Source organism: Colossoma macropomum, unplaced genomic scaffold, assembly GCF_904425465.1.
Source record: "Colossoma macropomum unplaced genomic scaffold, Colossoma_macropomum, whole genome shotgun sequence".
Lineage (NCBI taxonomy): Eukaryota > Metazoa > Chordata > Actinopteri > Characiformes > Serrasalmidae > Colossoma > Colossoma macropomum.
In genome coordinates, this window is record NW_023494810.1 from 34,478,855 (window position 1) to 34,493,854 (window position 15,000).

The 15,000-nt window shown below is 41.2% G+C and overlaps 1 protein-coding gene across 1 annotated transcript in view; it reads left to right on the top strand.

The window, feature by feature from the left end:
* The window catches only part of celsr2 (cadherin, EGF LAG seven-pass G-type receptor 2), a 104,843-nt gene that overhangs the window by 53,217 nt on the left and 36,626 nt on the right, over positions 1-15,000 (top strand). The window contains exons 4-6 of the mRNA XM_036559827.1: positions 3,440-3,662; positions 8,980-9,095; positions 9,767-9,855. Of these exons, the coding sequence (XP_036415720.1) occupies positions 3,440-3,662; positions 8,980-9,095; positions 9,767-9,855 (428 nt within the window). The remainder of the gene's footprint in view (positions 1-3,439; positions 3,663-8,979; positions 9,096-9,766; positions 9,856-15,000) is intronic.

Sequence of the window (15,000 nt, forward strand, 5' to 3'; positions counted from 1 at the left end):
CCTCAAATAAAAAGAGCATCACTTCATTAACAGCTACCAGCGCTGCTCTGTAGGCGACCCTGCCAGTCTGCAGTGACAGCAGAGGAGGGTAAAGTTCAGCTCCTCACTGCTGGGCTTTAGTTACATTTAGGGCATCATATGACTTCAAAGAGGGGGGCAATTATTTATTATCACCCACCACTAATTCTTCAGTGATATGAAGCTGAAGTCAGATATTCTCCAGATTCTTGTTCGAATTTTCCCGTTCCACCTTAAATGGAGCAGCAGTTCTGATGCCTGAGAATGTAACTGCTGCACCATTTAAGGTGGAACGGGAAATTTAGCTAGCTAACTACCAAGAAATCAGCACTACTCGTAGGAATTGTTATGCTTGTTATGAAGAAAAGGATCATAATGCACTGAAATGACATTCAACTAAGATAATACGATGGTTATCTTAATTTTTTAACAGAGAAAATTCTCACATTTGTGGGTTTCTTTGGTCTCTTGTTCTCCATCTTACCGGTTTTTCTTTTTTTCTCGTATCTCTCTGTTTGGAGTCTCTGAAAAACCTCAGTTTGGAGGGTCATGTAGCCCCAACACTTCACCCTCCCCCCTATCTCAACAAGAATCGGGACACCCTACCCCTAGACGAGAACACACCAAACAGAGGGGTGGGGCTGATTGGTAGGGGCGAAGGGTGAAATGGGACTGGGCCTTACAATCAAACTCCACCCCACCCCCGACCCCCAGCCTGCAAATGTAGTCGGTCAGTCAGAACCAGTTTGGTGTCTGAAGTTTGCTAGTTTTAGCACTGCTAACTGGTGCTAACTGCACCTCAGTGCGTTGTTCAGTGTCTCTGATAGTCCTGATGATGTGGTTTCTGGCTCTGTATGACCCACTGTTATCTATAAACATGGACTAACGTACTAAAAGCACATGCTAATTGGTGGGTATAAGCTTCCACTGCTTGTTAGCTACATTAGCCTCGTAGCTGCAGCTCTAAAACTAAAGAAGTACACTTCAGACACCGAGCAGGTCTCGGCCGATCAAGCGCACGTGGGTTAAATTTATTATACGTTAGATTTTTCACTGAACTATGGCTTTAAATTCTTATCAGATCATACGGAGCTGCTGGGTGACGCTGCTCTCTCCTGCCTGCCTCGGCTTTTTGTAAACAAAATCTCCAGAATCCAAACACTGTGAACTCTTGAGAGGCAGAGATCAGGCTGGTTTCTCTCAGGTCCTTTTCTCAAAGCCCACTGTGGTTAATATGCATGCGGGTTTATTTGATCATGCGCTGTTTGATGTGGAGCGTGTGCCACATATTAAATTCTGTGACCCCGTTTTTCATCAAAGAGCTGTTTCCCAGGGCAAGGTTAACCTGCCTCCTCCCGATGAATATTACATTACACACACACACACACACACACGTTTTAATACTCTGTCAGGACATGGAGCGTGTTTTGTATCCTGTAAATTATACATATGGGATAAACATATATACATATATGGTGATCAGACACAGCTGTGCTGCTGGAGTTTTTAAACACCTCAGTGTTGCTGCTGAACCAAAAATATCCAGCCAACAGTGTCCTGTGGGCAGCGTCCTGTGACCACTGATGAGGGACTAGAGGATGACCAACACAAACTGTGCAGCAGCAGATGAGCTATCGTCTCTGACTTTACATCTACAAGGTGGACCAACAAGGTAGGAGTGTCTAATAGAGTGGACAGTGAGTGGACACAGTGTTTAAAAACTCCAGCAGCACTGCTGTGTCTGATCCACTCGCACCAGCACAACACACACAATGAGTGTAGAAACAAGGAGGTGGTCATAATGTTATGCCTGATGGGTGTATGTAATAGAATTTTCTAAACCTAATCCTAAATCAGCAACCATGCACACACACTCAGCTTTTCAGTGATCAGATTAGGAGGAATCAGCACTTCCTGTCTGTGTGTGTGTGTGTGTGTGTGTGTGTGTGTGTGTGTGTGTGTGTGTGTGTGTGCGCGTGTGTGTGTATTGTTCAGCTGTGCTCTATAAACTCTCTCTTTGTCTCTATTCAGACAGTTGTGTAAAGTGAGTTTGGACTGACAGTGCTGCAGTGTGTCAGCGCACACACACACACACACACACACACACACACACACACACCCACACACACTGTGATTTCCTCCTCTGTCTCTCTGTGACTATAAAACCCACATTGTGAGTGTGTGTACAGTAATTCTGAGGCACAGAAGCTCCTTTTCACGCTCTAAACTGGGACGTTATCAGGAGACCTTTATACCGGTAACATTTAGGCTTTGCGTCATTCATCACTCAGGATAGACTTATTACTGTTTCTGTCTATCTAGACATCACTGTATCTCTCTTCAGTGAGTCAGATCAGTTGACTCAGCTCACAACGAATAGCCGATTCTTCATTCCACTTCATTCATCATTAGCCACGTTAGCAATATTGTACCTTTATAATCTTCCTTTCAGTTTTCAATAAAACCTAAATCTGCCTTTCTATCAACTGATAAATGAACTGAAATGTTTGTGGTGATTTCATGTATCTGGATTGTGACGTGATGAGGTTTTAACTCTTCATTTACACTTCAGGTGAAGTCAGTATATGTAAAATTTCACATTATTTCACATTATAGGATGTTTGTAAGAATATTATAAGATTATTCAGCTTTTATACATTTCTACTTGTTTAAAGTCATTTTATTTAGTGAACGTGTCCCATTCCATTGGCAAATCATTTCACTTGTTTCGAGAAATGGTATTTGTAACAAATGCAGTTATCTGTCGATTATAGAAGGCACATTCACTTTTTAAAATTCCCCCACAATTCAGTGTGTGAGATGTAAACAGAGTGGTTTGGTGTGAAATGGTTCAGACGTCTTTACAGTGGTGGTGATAGGAACCAGGGGTCGCCATGACTACAACACAAATATAGACATTTTATTTACTATCCAGAACCACCAGTGAACCTACACGAGTCTTCTGAGTTTATATGGAATGTTGATGATGGAAAATAGTGGAAAATCTGAAATAATAAGTTTTCTTTGGGGACTATTTTGCCTCACAGCACCCTGAATATTATGTATCCCTCCACCATGAATGGAGTTTAAGTTCTCTAAACTATCATAAAACAGTGTCTCAGTCATCAGGCAGTGAATTCATAACCATTTCATGTAGGAACTTTCTGTGAGGGAGCTTTTAGAGGTGGACGTCTGGTTCCTATCACCACCACTGTGAACAGTTCTGACTCGGTAAGTTTATCTAGAACAGAGCGTTTCACACCAAACCACTCTGAACGACTCTTTTTACATCTTAACTACTAGATTATGCAGAAATTTTGGAAAATATGGTGGATTTCCCCTTTATGGCTTTAAATGGACTATAAGCATACGTTAATCTCTCTCTCTCTCTCTCTCTCTCTCTCTCTCTCTCTGTGTACAGGTGAGCGCTGTGAGGTGTCTTCACGGTCAGGACGATGTGTGGAGGGCGTGTGTAAGAACGGGGGGACGTGTGTGAACCTGCTGGTGGGGGGGTTCAGGTGTGAGTGCCCCCCAGGGGGCTTTGAGAAGCCCTACTGCAGCATCAGCACCCGCAACTTCCCCCCGAACTCCTTCATCACCTTCAAGGGGCTCCGCCAGAGATTCCACTTCACGCTCTCACTCACGTAAGAATGCACACACACACACACACACACACACACACACACACAATCGTGTGCAAATATATGAGCACCTTTTGGTCAAATTACATGTTTTGTTGATTTTTTTTAAATGAAAAGAAGTAAACACAACCTCTAAAGCGAACCATTTAAAGCTGCACTATATAAGATTTGTTTGTTAAAAATAAATGTCGTTTCTGAGTGAGGAGAATAAAAACAGGCTAAAATACGGCGCTGCTGCTGCGAGTCGCCCTGTAAAGCCTGAAATAATCATTTAAAAGTCAGAGGCGTAGAGTTTTTCACACCACGTCGTACGTCTTTACGTGTTAACGTCACACACAGACTCTAAAAAGAAGGTCCAGCTCGATGTTTCGGCCTCAAATGATCTCAAATCAACATCACACTGATGAAGATATGATGACAGTAGTAGATAATTCACTCACATCCTCAGAGACGCTCCTTCACCAAGTTTAGACTGAGTTCTCCCTGAATTCACTTTCAATCATCAGATTCATCCACTCAGAGAAGGAGGACGAAACACAACCCACACTGAAAAATGTTCTTCCGCAATTACGCATTTCCACCAGAGAGGGCTCCAAATCCCTAAATCTTTAATAGAGTTGCCTTAAAAGTTTTTTTCTGCAAATGTTAATGCAAATTAACTATATTTGATCAGCTTCAAAAATAGAAATGTGGCATGTGCAAAAGTTTGGACACCCTTCCAGTCGTTGTGTCTCAGAACTCATCAGGACCGGTTAGGCAGGACAGTTAGGAATCGTCAGCTGGTGAGAATTCCAGAGCGTAATAAATTCTCTGACTCTTCAAACTGTGTACTAACACTTAACCACCATGATCTCCTCTAAGGAGCAGGCTGAGGATCTGAAAATGAAGATGCTTATTGCTTACAAAGCAGAAGAAGGTTATAAAAAGATATCAAAATGCTTACAGGTCACAAGTTTCACCGTGTAAAGTGACAAGACAAAACTATTGTAAGGAATGGCAATTAAGGGGAACTGTGGAAGTCCAGGCAAAATCTGGAAGACCAAGAAAATCTTTAGAACTGTTCGTATTTTGGACAGAAAGGCAAAGCAAAACCCCCACATGACAGCAAAGGACCTGCAGGAAGGTGTAGCTGATAGAGGAGTGGTGGAGCACCGTTCTGCTTGCCTAGAACATGATCTGTCTCAGCATTTTTTCCAAAGTGATAGAAGGCTTAGATGCAGGGCTTGTGCGGATGGCAGTGACGACACGTCCTCAGAGGTCTGTTCACCAGCGTGGCGTACCTCATTTACCTCCGTGAGGTTCCTCATAGGGGCATGTCGCCCCACAGAGGGGTTCAGAGGGCTGTTTCCTGAAGCACTGCAGTGTTTACGTTCCAGAGTTAAAGTCATTAAAGGCTGAACTGTCCGCAGTGTGAAATCTGAGAGAAAAGACAGCAGCGTGGAGCTCCGATACGGCACAAACGCTCAGCATGGCAACTCGTACAAACATCGCAAAACTTCACCTCAACACATCTCTCAGTTTCTCCTCGCTCTTATTCTCTCTCTCTCTACATTACGCTCTTGATCTTTTCCCTCCGCACCCACCTCATCTCCTCCCTCCCCCCTCCTCCCTCCCTCTCTGTACGTGGAGAGAAACAGGTCAGAGCGGTTTTCTGGCCAGTCCGCTGCCATTCGAGACTCTATTCAACACGCTTCAACTCCATCACAGTACAAAGCCTGTCAAAGCCCCTGAGGATCTATTAGCACACAGCTACGAGCGAGAGAGAGAGAGAGAGAGAGAGAGAGCGAGCGAGAGAGATGGATGAAGAAATTTTTCCCATCACTTCATCACAAAAGCAAAGAGGGAGAAAAACAGAACGTTCCAGATTATGAAATGACGATCCCATTCCAAGAAGTGATGGATGGCTGCTTGCGTGTTGACTCTAGATCTCCTCTAGAGATGACCTTTTTTCCAGTGACTGTCCAGACAGCAGTCTGCTCATTAGAACACTGCGCACAGTGGAGTTTGAATAGCAGAACTGTCAACCAACATAGAACAGAGCAAAGCTCCATCACTGGCTGAGGAGCCTGGTAATACAGCACAGCCTGCTTTGTATTCTAGAACTTGTTTCTGGAGATTTCTGGAGATTTAATTCTCAGTATGCTGGAACTGGTTGAATTCCAGAAGTTCAGTGTGCCTGGCTCCACATTTCAGAGCTCATTCTTGAGTTCTGGAGGTTCAGTACAGTTGGCTGTGCATTCTGGAAATGATTCTTGGAGAGCTCGGGAAGGACAGTGCAGCGGTTTGTGTGTTCTAGAGCTGGATGGAGGCGGTTTTGTGCAGCTGGATTGTTATTGTAAAACTGTTGGTCTGGTTGCTGGATATTCCTAGAAGTTCAGTTCAGTGTTTCAGAATTAATTGTTGAGGAATTTTAGAAATTCATTCCAGTATTCCTTAATGAATTGTTGAAGATGAAAATTCTAGATATGCAGTCCTGTGTTACACAACTGAGTGTTGGAGAATTCTGCAAATTTAGTCCAGTGTTCTAGATCTGATAGTTGGGGAATTGTTGGAAGAATTATTGAACAATGATAGGTTTCTGTTGAGTATTTCAGAACTGATTATTGGAGAACTCTAGATATTCAATTAAGTATTCTAGAACTGACTATTGGAGAAGTCCAGATGTTTTAGTTGAGTATTCTAGAACTGATTATTGGAGAACTGTAAATATTCAATTAAGTATTCTAGAACCAATTATTGGAGAGTTTTAGGTTTTCAGCTGAGTATGCTAGAACTGATTATCTGAGAGCTCTAGATGTTCAGTTGAGTATTCTAGAACTGATGATTGAAGAGTTCCAGAGGTTCAGTCCAGGACTCTAGAACAAGTTGTTGGAGGATTGTCAATTCTAGTAGAATATCAAATAATAATCAGAGATGATTATAAAAATAATCATTAGCTGTAATATTAATTCAGTAAGTGCTGTAAACTGATGAAACTGCAGATTGAGTTGGTGACAGACTCTAGTGTGTGTGTGTGTGTGTGTGTGGGTGTGTGTGTGGGTGGGTGTGTGTGTGTGTGTGTGGGTGGGTGTGTGGGTGTGTGTGGGTGTGTGTGGGTGTGTGTGGGTGTGTGTGTGATTTCTCTCGTGAGTAAGCAGGTCAGCGGTCCTGTTGCCCACGGCGACGCTGCATCAGTATTAGAGAAGCATCAATGTAACAAAGGAACATCAGAACCATTTACAAACCAGATCAGACTGAGAACCTTCTGCCTCTCATCTGTTCCCTCACTCTCTTTCTTTCTTCTCTTTCACCCCTCTCTCCTTTCCTTCTGTATCCTCTGTCTCTCTCTCTCTCTCTCTCTCTCTCTCTCTCTCTCTCTCTCTCTCTCTTTCTCTCTCTTTCTCTCTCTCTCTCTGTCTCTCTCTCTCTGTCCGTCTTTCTCTCTCTCTCTCTCTCTCTCTCTCTGTCTCTCTCTCTCTGTCTTTCTCTCTCTCTCTGTCTTTCTCTCTCTCTCTCTGACTCGTAACATCATGATCAACAACTGATTGCAATTCCTGTAAATGTTGTCTTTCTGCATCACTCATTTTCATTTTTCTCTCCCTTTTTCTTTCTCTTGGTCTCTATATATCTTTCTCCTCCTCTTTCTCTCTTTCTCTCTGTCTGTCTGTCTGTCTGTCTGTCTGTCTTTCTCTTACTTTATCCCCATCCTTTCACTTTCTTCTCCCTCTTTCTTCTTTCTCTTTCTCTCCTTCTTCTCTCTCCCTTTGTCTTCTTTCATCTCTCTCTCTCTCCCTCGTTCTTCTTTGTCTCTTTTTTCTTTCTAACTGACTCATCATCTCATCATGTCATTGTCAACAACTGATGGCCATTCTTGTAGACTCTCAGTGCCTCTCTCTCTCTCTCTCTCTCTCCTTGTGGGTGTGACAGGCCTGTTAGAGCTGCAGTCAGATGTTCTAAACATTCTAGAGGGAGTATTTGTGTGTCTGTGAATCTGAGCGGGCGGGGGGGTTATACACTGAGTGGCCACTTTATCAGAAACGCCTCCCATCCAGATGCACTGTGCAGGTTTACAGTTACAGACTGTAGCTCATCTGTTACTGTACAGTTTTTCAGCCCCTCTACAGCATTCAGCACTGAAAATAGAGACCACCACAGAACCAACACTGACCACCACAGAACCAACACTGACGTGATATTATTCAGGAGGCAGTCCATTCTTTCTCTCTCTCTCTCTCTCTCTCTCTCTCTCTCTCTCTCTCTCTCTCTCTCTCTCTCTGTAGTTAAACCTGTGAGCTCTCAGTCGTATCTGTGCTTTGAAGCCCTGTTTCTCCCTCACTGCTCTGCTGCTGTCCTACTTTATCTTCTCCACTTAAATACTCATAATGGCACTGTTTATCTCTCTCTCTCTCTCTCTCTCTCTCTATATATATATATATATATATATATATGTGTATATATATATATATATAATATTCTCTATCCTTTTCTCTGTTTTTCTCTCTTTCTCTTTTTTCCCTGCCTTTCTCCCTGTTACTCTTTTTCTGTTTTCCTTCTCTCTCTTTCTCTGTCTTTACCTCTCTCTTTCTTCTTTTTACCCTCTCTCTCTCTCTCTCTCTCTCTCTCTCTCTCTCTCTCTCTCTCTCTCTCTCTCTCTGAGTGATGTTTGTGTCTCTGCATCATCTCTGACTCTAATGCTAATCCTGTACGCAGTGCAGCTGCTGTGCGTCTAATTTACTATCATGAAGTTTTAAATACAGTCGTGTGCAAAAGTTTGGGCGCCCCAGTCAAATCGATTCAGTGAATCACTCAGTTTTACATGGATGTCGTTATATTTCATCTGGAATTTGCCATTTAAATCCAAATAAATATGATAAGATTTTCAAGACGTTATAAATACAGACAGATATAAAGTAAATACAGTACAATGCAGGCTGGGTCCATCTGAGAAAATGATGTGTGAAGTTATTTATCTGGGCAGCCAATTTTTTTTTTTTTCAAATAAACTCTACTAACGCTAGAATAAATACAAATAAACAATATATTGTGATTGTTCTGTTTTTTGTGTCCGTTTTAGCACTTCCTGTTCTCTCCCCAGAAGTCCAGTACTTACAGTTGCTATCCTCACATATACTGTACTAACTTTACTGAAAACAGTACATTCTCCTCACATTTTACTATATCAGTGTTCTACCACAAATAAACACTGTTATACAGAGTTTTGTAGTCTTTTTACTTGAAAAAACACACTTACTGCCCAGATATGTATATACAGTATATACAGTATGTACAGTTAAATGTGTGAACTGTGTATAATGATATATTGTGATATTTGTCTACACAGATTTGCTACCAGAGAACCGAACGGCCTGCTGCTGTACAACGGCCGCTTTAATGAGAAGCACGACTTCATCGCCATGGAGATCGTCAACGAGCAGATCCAGCTCACCTTCTCCGCAGGTAAGAGAGAACCATCAGATATGAGTGTTAAAGAGACAGTAGAACAAATAAAACAATCACATACTCACCTCAGAAGTGTTTCATAAACCCAGAAATGTTTTACACTGGAGGCTAATGTCGCTAACAGGTGTCGCTAAAAGTGTTATCAGTTAATTTAGCGTTGAGTTCAGCCTTTTGGAAATGTGTGACTGATTTTTAGCAAAACAATTGAAAATGTTTTAAAAGTATGAAAAAACGTTCAAACAGTTCATCCAAGCTACAACTGTACAGTTAAAAAGTACAGTTATATACAGTTTAATCACATTAGACCATTTAAGTCAGGTTCTGTGGCATCATATTAAATATAGCTGTGGGGCATGAATGGGTTAATGGGTGGGAAATAATACTGAATAATATCACACCTGCATGACGCTAAATAGAAAGCAGAATACATAAATGAAATGGAATGAATAAAATAATATATACATGCAAACATGTTTATATCTGTTTTAAATACGGCATTCCAGTACACAAATATACAAAGGCTTAATTAGCTGAGTTAAAGACTCACTCAAGCTTTTGTTGTGCTCTTATTGTGTAATTTGACCTCAGTATCAATCAACCGTGTTTGCGCTTCTAGCTAGAGCTAGCATGACCTTTCCTGACCTTTTGTGACCTTTTGACCCCTGCAGGTGAAACAAAGACGACTGTGTCACCGTTCATACAGGGTGGGGTCAGCGACGGCCACTGGCACACGGTGCAGGTACACTATTACAACAAGGTGAGTGACTCTCTGCTTAGTGTTTATAAAAGACAGCTAATTAGTCACAGTGGAGCCGTTCAGCGTGAGACTCAGCGAATCACTGAATCTCAAACTTCACCATGATTCTATTCAATTCGATTCTTTTATTCTGATTCAGGAAATACACTGAATATACGAGTGTAACAGGAGGAACCTTTAACACAGTAGTGAAACACAGACATTCTAAAACCAATACAATTCAGTCACAACCTTCAGACATTATTGATACAGTGATCAATAATTTAGTGATTCAGAGTGGTTTGGTGTGAAATGGTTCAGATTTCTTTACAGTGGTGGTGATAGGAACCAGGGGTCACCATGACTACAACACTAATATCTGAAATAATAAGTTTTCTTTGGGGACTATTTTGCCTCACAGCGCCCTGCATGTATCCCTCCACCATGAATGGAGTTTAAGTTCTCTAAACTATCATAAAACAGTGTCTCAGTCATCAGGCAGTGAATTCATAACCATTTCCTGTAGGAACTTTCTGTGAGGGAACTTTTAGAGGTGGACGTCTGGTTCCTATCACCACCACTGTAAACAGTTCTGACTCAGTAAGTTTATCTAGAACAGAACGTTTCACACAGAACCACTCTGAACGACTCTGTTTACATCTCAACCAGTTAATTATGCAGAAATTTTGAAAATTGGTGGAATTCCCCTTTAAGTAATCTCTAATGATCTTGATTATGTGGTTTCTGATTCTGTATGACTTATTGTTAATCTATAAACATGGACTAAAGTACGCCTTTGCACGTCTTAACTGTTTAATTACGCAGAAAGTTTGAAAAATCGGTGGGGTTCCCCTTTAAGCTGGTGATCGAACAGCATTGATTGCATTGATTTGGAATGTTAGAATCAGCTGTAAGTGAATCAGTTAAGCGTAAGTATGTAAAAACTTAATTTATATTGATTTTATTGTCTGTATTACTGTGAAAATAGTTCCTCCAGTTACATTTGAGTATTCAGGGAATTTTTAACAGTGATTCAGAATCAGTTCAAAAGAATTGAATTGTGAGATTTTAAGATTCACTGAATCATTTATGCAAAGAATCCTCTGAGTAGAGCCTTGTTGGGGTTAGATGACCCCAGACAGCAAATATGTCTGTTCTTTTAAAGTTTTTTATTTCCATATCAATCAGGGCACACGGGGGGCAGTCACACACATTCTCACACACTCACACACACACACACACACACACACACACACACACACACACAGAGGATGTGACATTTCATTCCTTTCAGGAAGTCACTTTGCATCAGAATGCTGTTGCCAGGCAACCCCCCCGAGTGTATGCATTCAGTTCAGTGTGAATGATAACGGTGGCATGCGGGACACACACACACACACACACACACACACACACACACAGTGGAGCTGGAGTTGGGGGAGTGTTCCAGTTGTGTCTAGAAAGAAACTTGACTTCTGAATCTACTGGAAAATTACAGCACTGTGCAAAAGTTAGAGACCCTTTTTTCAATGATTTAACTTCCAGTAAAGTAACTATGAAGTACAGTTTATTCATTTTTCAGAAAAACACACATTTAACAGAAAATTACCCAGAATCCTCATCAGCTAAATCTACTCTCAGCTGTCTGAGTGTTCAGTGTTCAGTGTGTCACTCTATACCTTTATTCCAGCTTCCATTCTTTCCAGGAGACTCACTTTCAGTTCCTCAAAGAATCTGCAGACACACCTCCAAAGTTCAGTCTTAGAAGCTGGTTGATCATTTTCGGAAGTAATCAAACACATTCAGTGGTGTTGAGGTCTGGACTCTGGGGTGGTCAGTCCATCGTTCAGCTTCTTTGTTTGATGTGTCCGTCTCCTTTTCTCAGTGAGGTTCTTCTTGACAGCTACACATCCTTTCAGACCCACAGCGCTGAGTCGTCTTCTCACAGTGGAAGGATGGACAGAAACACCTGTGGATGTTTTCAGATCTGATCAGCTTGATTTTCTCCTCTCTCTCAGAGATGAAAGCTTTAAGTGCTGTTTATCTGATGGGGGCAGTTTTGGGGTCGACCAGCTCTTCCAGGTGGTTGTTAGGAGCCACATTTTCTCTGTAGCTTCTAATCAGTTTTGAACTTTTTTAAACTTTTTTTGCTTTTTCGCTTATTTTACTTTGACTTTGTCGTTCGTTGTGCAAGTTAGAAAGTTAATCACAAAAATCTCCTGAAAAATGAGTACTTTTGTTTGTTTGACCTGAAGTTAAAGATATGAAGGGTGAGTTTTGCCAGGTACAATATTCATTATCACCATGTATCTTTTAATATTAAAATCTAAACTGGACCTAAACACTCCATTCCAGTCCCTCCAAAACACTATTTCTACTTTATTTCACAATTGATTTCACAACATAGATACACTATTTTTTTCAGTCTTTTATACAGAGTAGCTGTACTAAATATTTAAATACTGTCATTGTGCCTGATTGTTGACATGAAAAATATTAGGCTTGTAAGTTCAGAGGTTTCTGAGATATAGAGGCTTTAAAACCCCTGTTTTTTCCACAGTGTTCAGCTACACTGTGAAGTTTTCTTTGTGTTTAAAGCTCACACTGTGTCCTAAACCACATCAACAAGTCTGTGCCACCTGCAAGAAAACCTGGATGCAGTTTGAGAAGGTTTAGAGAAGTTTTAGGAACATATTCACAGAAAAGGTTTGGGTGACTATTGACTTCTAGTGTTTGTTAGCAATGTTAGCCTTGTAGCTCAAGTGCAAATACTAAAGACGCAAAATTTGCACATGCCTAAGCTAATTTAGTGCGTCTGGATTTAGTGGAAAGTTGTGTAAATTTGACTTTTTTATCGAACCGTTCCTTTAATTTTGGTTCAACTCTGGAAAAGAATAGAGTCTAACAAACTTCTGCTGAGGCTGCTTTTCCCTCAGTGCGGGTTCAGGCTTTTACTCCCACCTCTGACCCAGTGCTACTAATGGATGCAGCTCCACAGCCCACTTTCGATCAGTGTTTGTTCTTTTCTCGAGCGGCGGTCAGGCCTGGAGCTACTGAAGCCTCTTTAAGGAGCCCTGAATACCTTTAATGGCCTTTATGGTGGATTCTAATAGGCTTTATGGTGTAATTTAATGGGCTTTAGTGGTATAGAGGCCCGTCTGGCTGACCTATATGTTCCAGCACAGTCTCTAAGCTGATTGGTCCAATGCATGAATAATAACTCCGCCCCCTGAGGCGTCCTCATGGCAATACAGCTTCTTGGAGAATCTGTATGCGTGTGTGTGTGTGTGTGTGTGTGTGTGTGTGTGTGTGTGTGTGTCTGAGGTGAATGGTAGTATCAGTGTGTTCTGTGCTCAGCATTGTTAAAGTACCCCCCACATGCACAACCCCCACGTCCCAACAACACACAAACACAAACACACACACACACAGAGGATGTGACATTTCATGCTCACCCACATGCTGCTGCATTATTTTCCTATTAAATAATTCAGTAAATAATTCGATATGTCACATTATTCTGTCCCTTTTTTATATGAACACATTCAGTGTATATAAAATATGAAAATTTAAAATAAAACCATTTTATGCATTTATGCCTCCCAAAAACCGAAAATGTCCAGTGGTGTGTCCTTCCAAACAAATATGCAGATTAAGTAAATAAAGTAGTTTGGCGTGATTGTATGTTTGAAACATTGCGCTCTGAAAATATGGCAGCTTTAAAAGTTTCTAATCACTGAAAAACTTTTGTCTGTAATTTCTGATTTGTTTAAATGTCACAGAGCACAACCAACAACAAAGGACTTTTATTCTGGCATGCATTTAAGAAAGAGTGTTCAGGGCACTGCACCATAAAGGAGACAACAAGTGACCCTCACAGTGAAATGCCAAGGTCAGTAGCCTTTGTGGTGAGGCTGGGCCAGGAGTGCACACCATAAAAATTGTATATGTTGTTATTATTATTGTAGTAATTAGTAGTGAGCGGTTTGGGCAAATATTGATATCACGGTATAATTAAGATTACTGACGGGTTCGCTCTATCACAGTATAGTGTAGTTATATATGTTTTTCCCAAATAAACCCATTTTGGATGCGGAAGTAAACCTTTTGTAGTTTATCAGTGGCGTATTGTTCTGGACGTCCCTTCACTTTTAATAAGAATCATATTTATCAGCTGAAGTGAGTCTAAAATATTTTTACTGGGTGAAACAGTAAAAACAGAACTGATCTCCTTGCTAGGCTAATGGCTAACCCCAAGAGACTGGCTTTTCCTTCCGCTCTCTTTTTCCCATGTTAACTCATGAACTCATTACAGTCTGATCTCGCTCCTTTGACCATAAACTGGAGTAACTGACCTCAGGCTGCAGCTTAGTACACAAGAGGTGAGGGACTCAGCGAGTTCTGCTCTGTACGTCACTTTATAACGATAATAACAAAACTAATACCCTAAAAAGACTTTCAAGTGGTATATTGGTTAAACCGGTGAATCACCAATTTCAGATAGTCATGTTAACTCTTTGAAAAAGTGTATGTATAAACCTGAGTCCCAGTACAAAGACCAGTTTAGACACATTCTGATAAACAGCCTTGAACTACATCTTTATGAATCTGTGGGGGTAAAATTGATAATTCTGTTTTTAAAAGGAATGTATGCCATTATAAAAGCTATAAATCATAAAACAAATTAAATAGATTCTTACAGATACAAACATACACATCACAAACTTAACCAGAGGTTTTTTAAATGATCGTTTTGAAAGCCTTATTTGTCACTAACCCACACATACATGCGCACACACTTCCATTCATACTTAAACACACACATACACCACACACACACACACCTCCAGGCACTGACCATCACCCACACAGCTGCCCTGAGAAAGAGTGAGTGACAGAATGGAAGGGTAACAGACAGAGAGAGGGGGAAAAAAGGAAAAAAGAAGGGAAAAGAGAAGCTCTGGCATGGAGTCAGGGTTATGGCCCTGTGGGGTGCCGTGGTGACGGTGTCAGTCATACGATTCAGACTGTCTCCGTCTCCCTTCGCTGTACTGAGTGTGTGACAGAAAGGTGAAGGTGAACTCAATTTCCCATGATTCCCTGCCACTCAGCTGTATAGACAGAGGCCATGTTTGATGTAGTTCTGAGTAAATGTGTATTTACCGG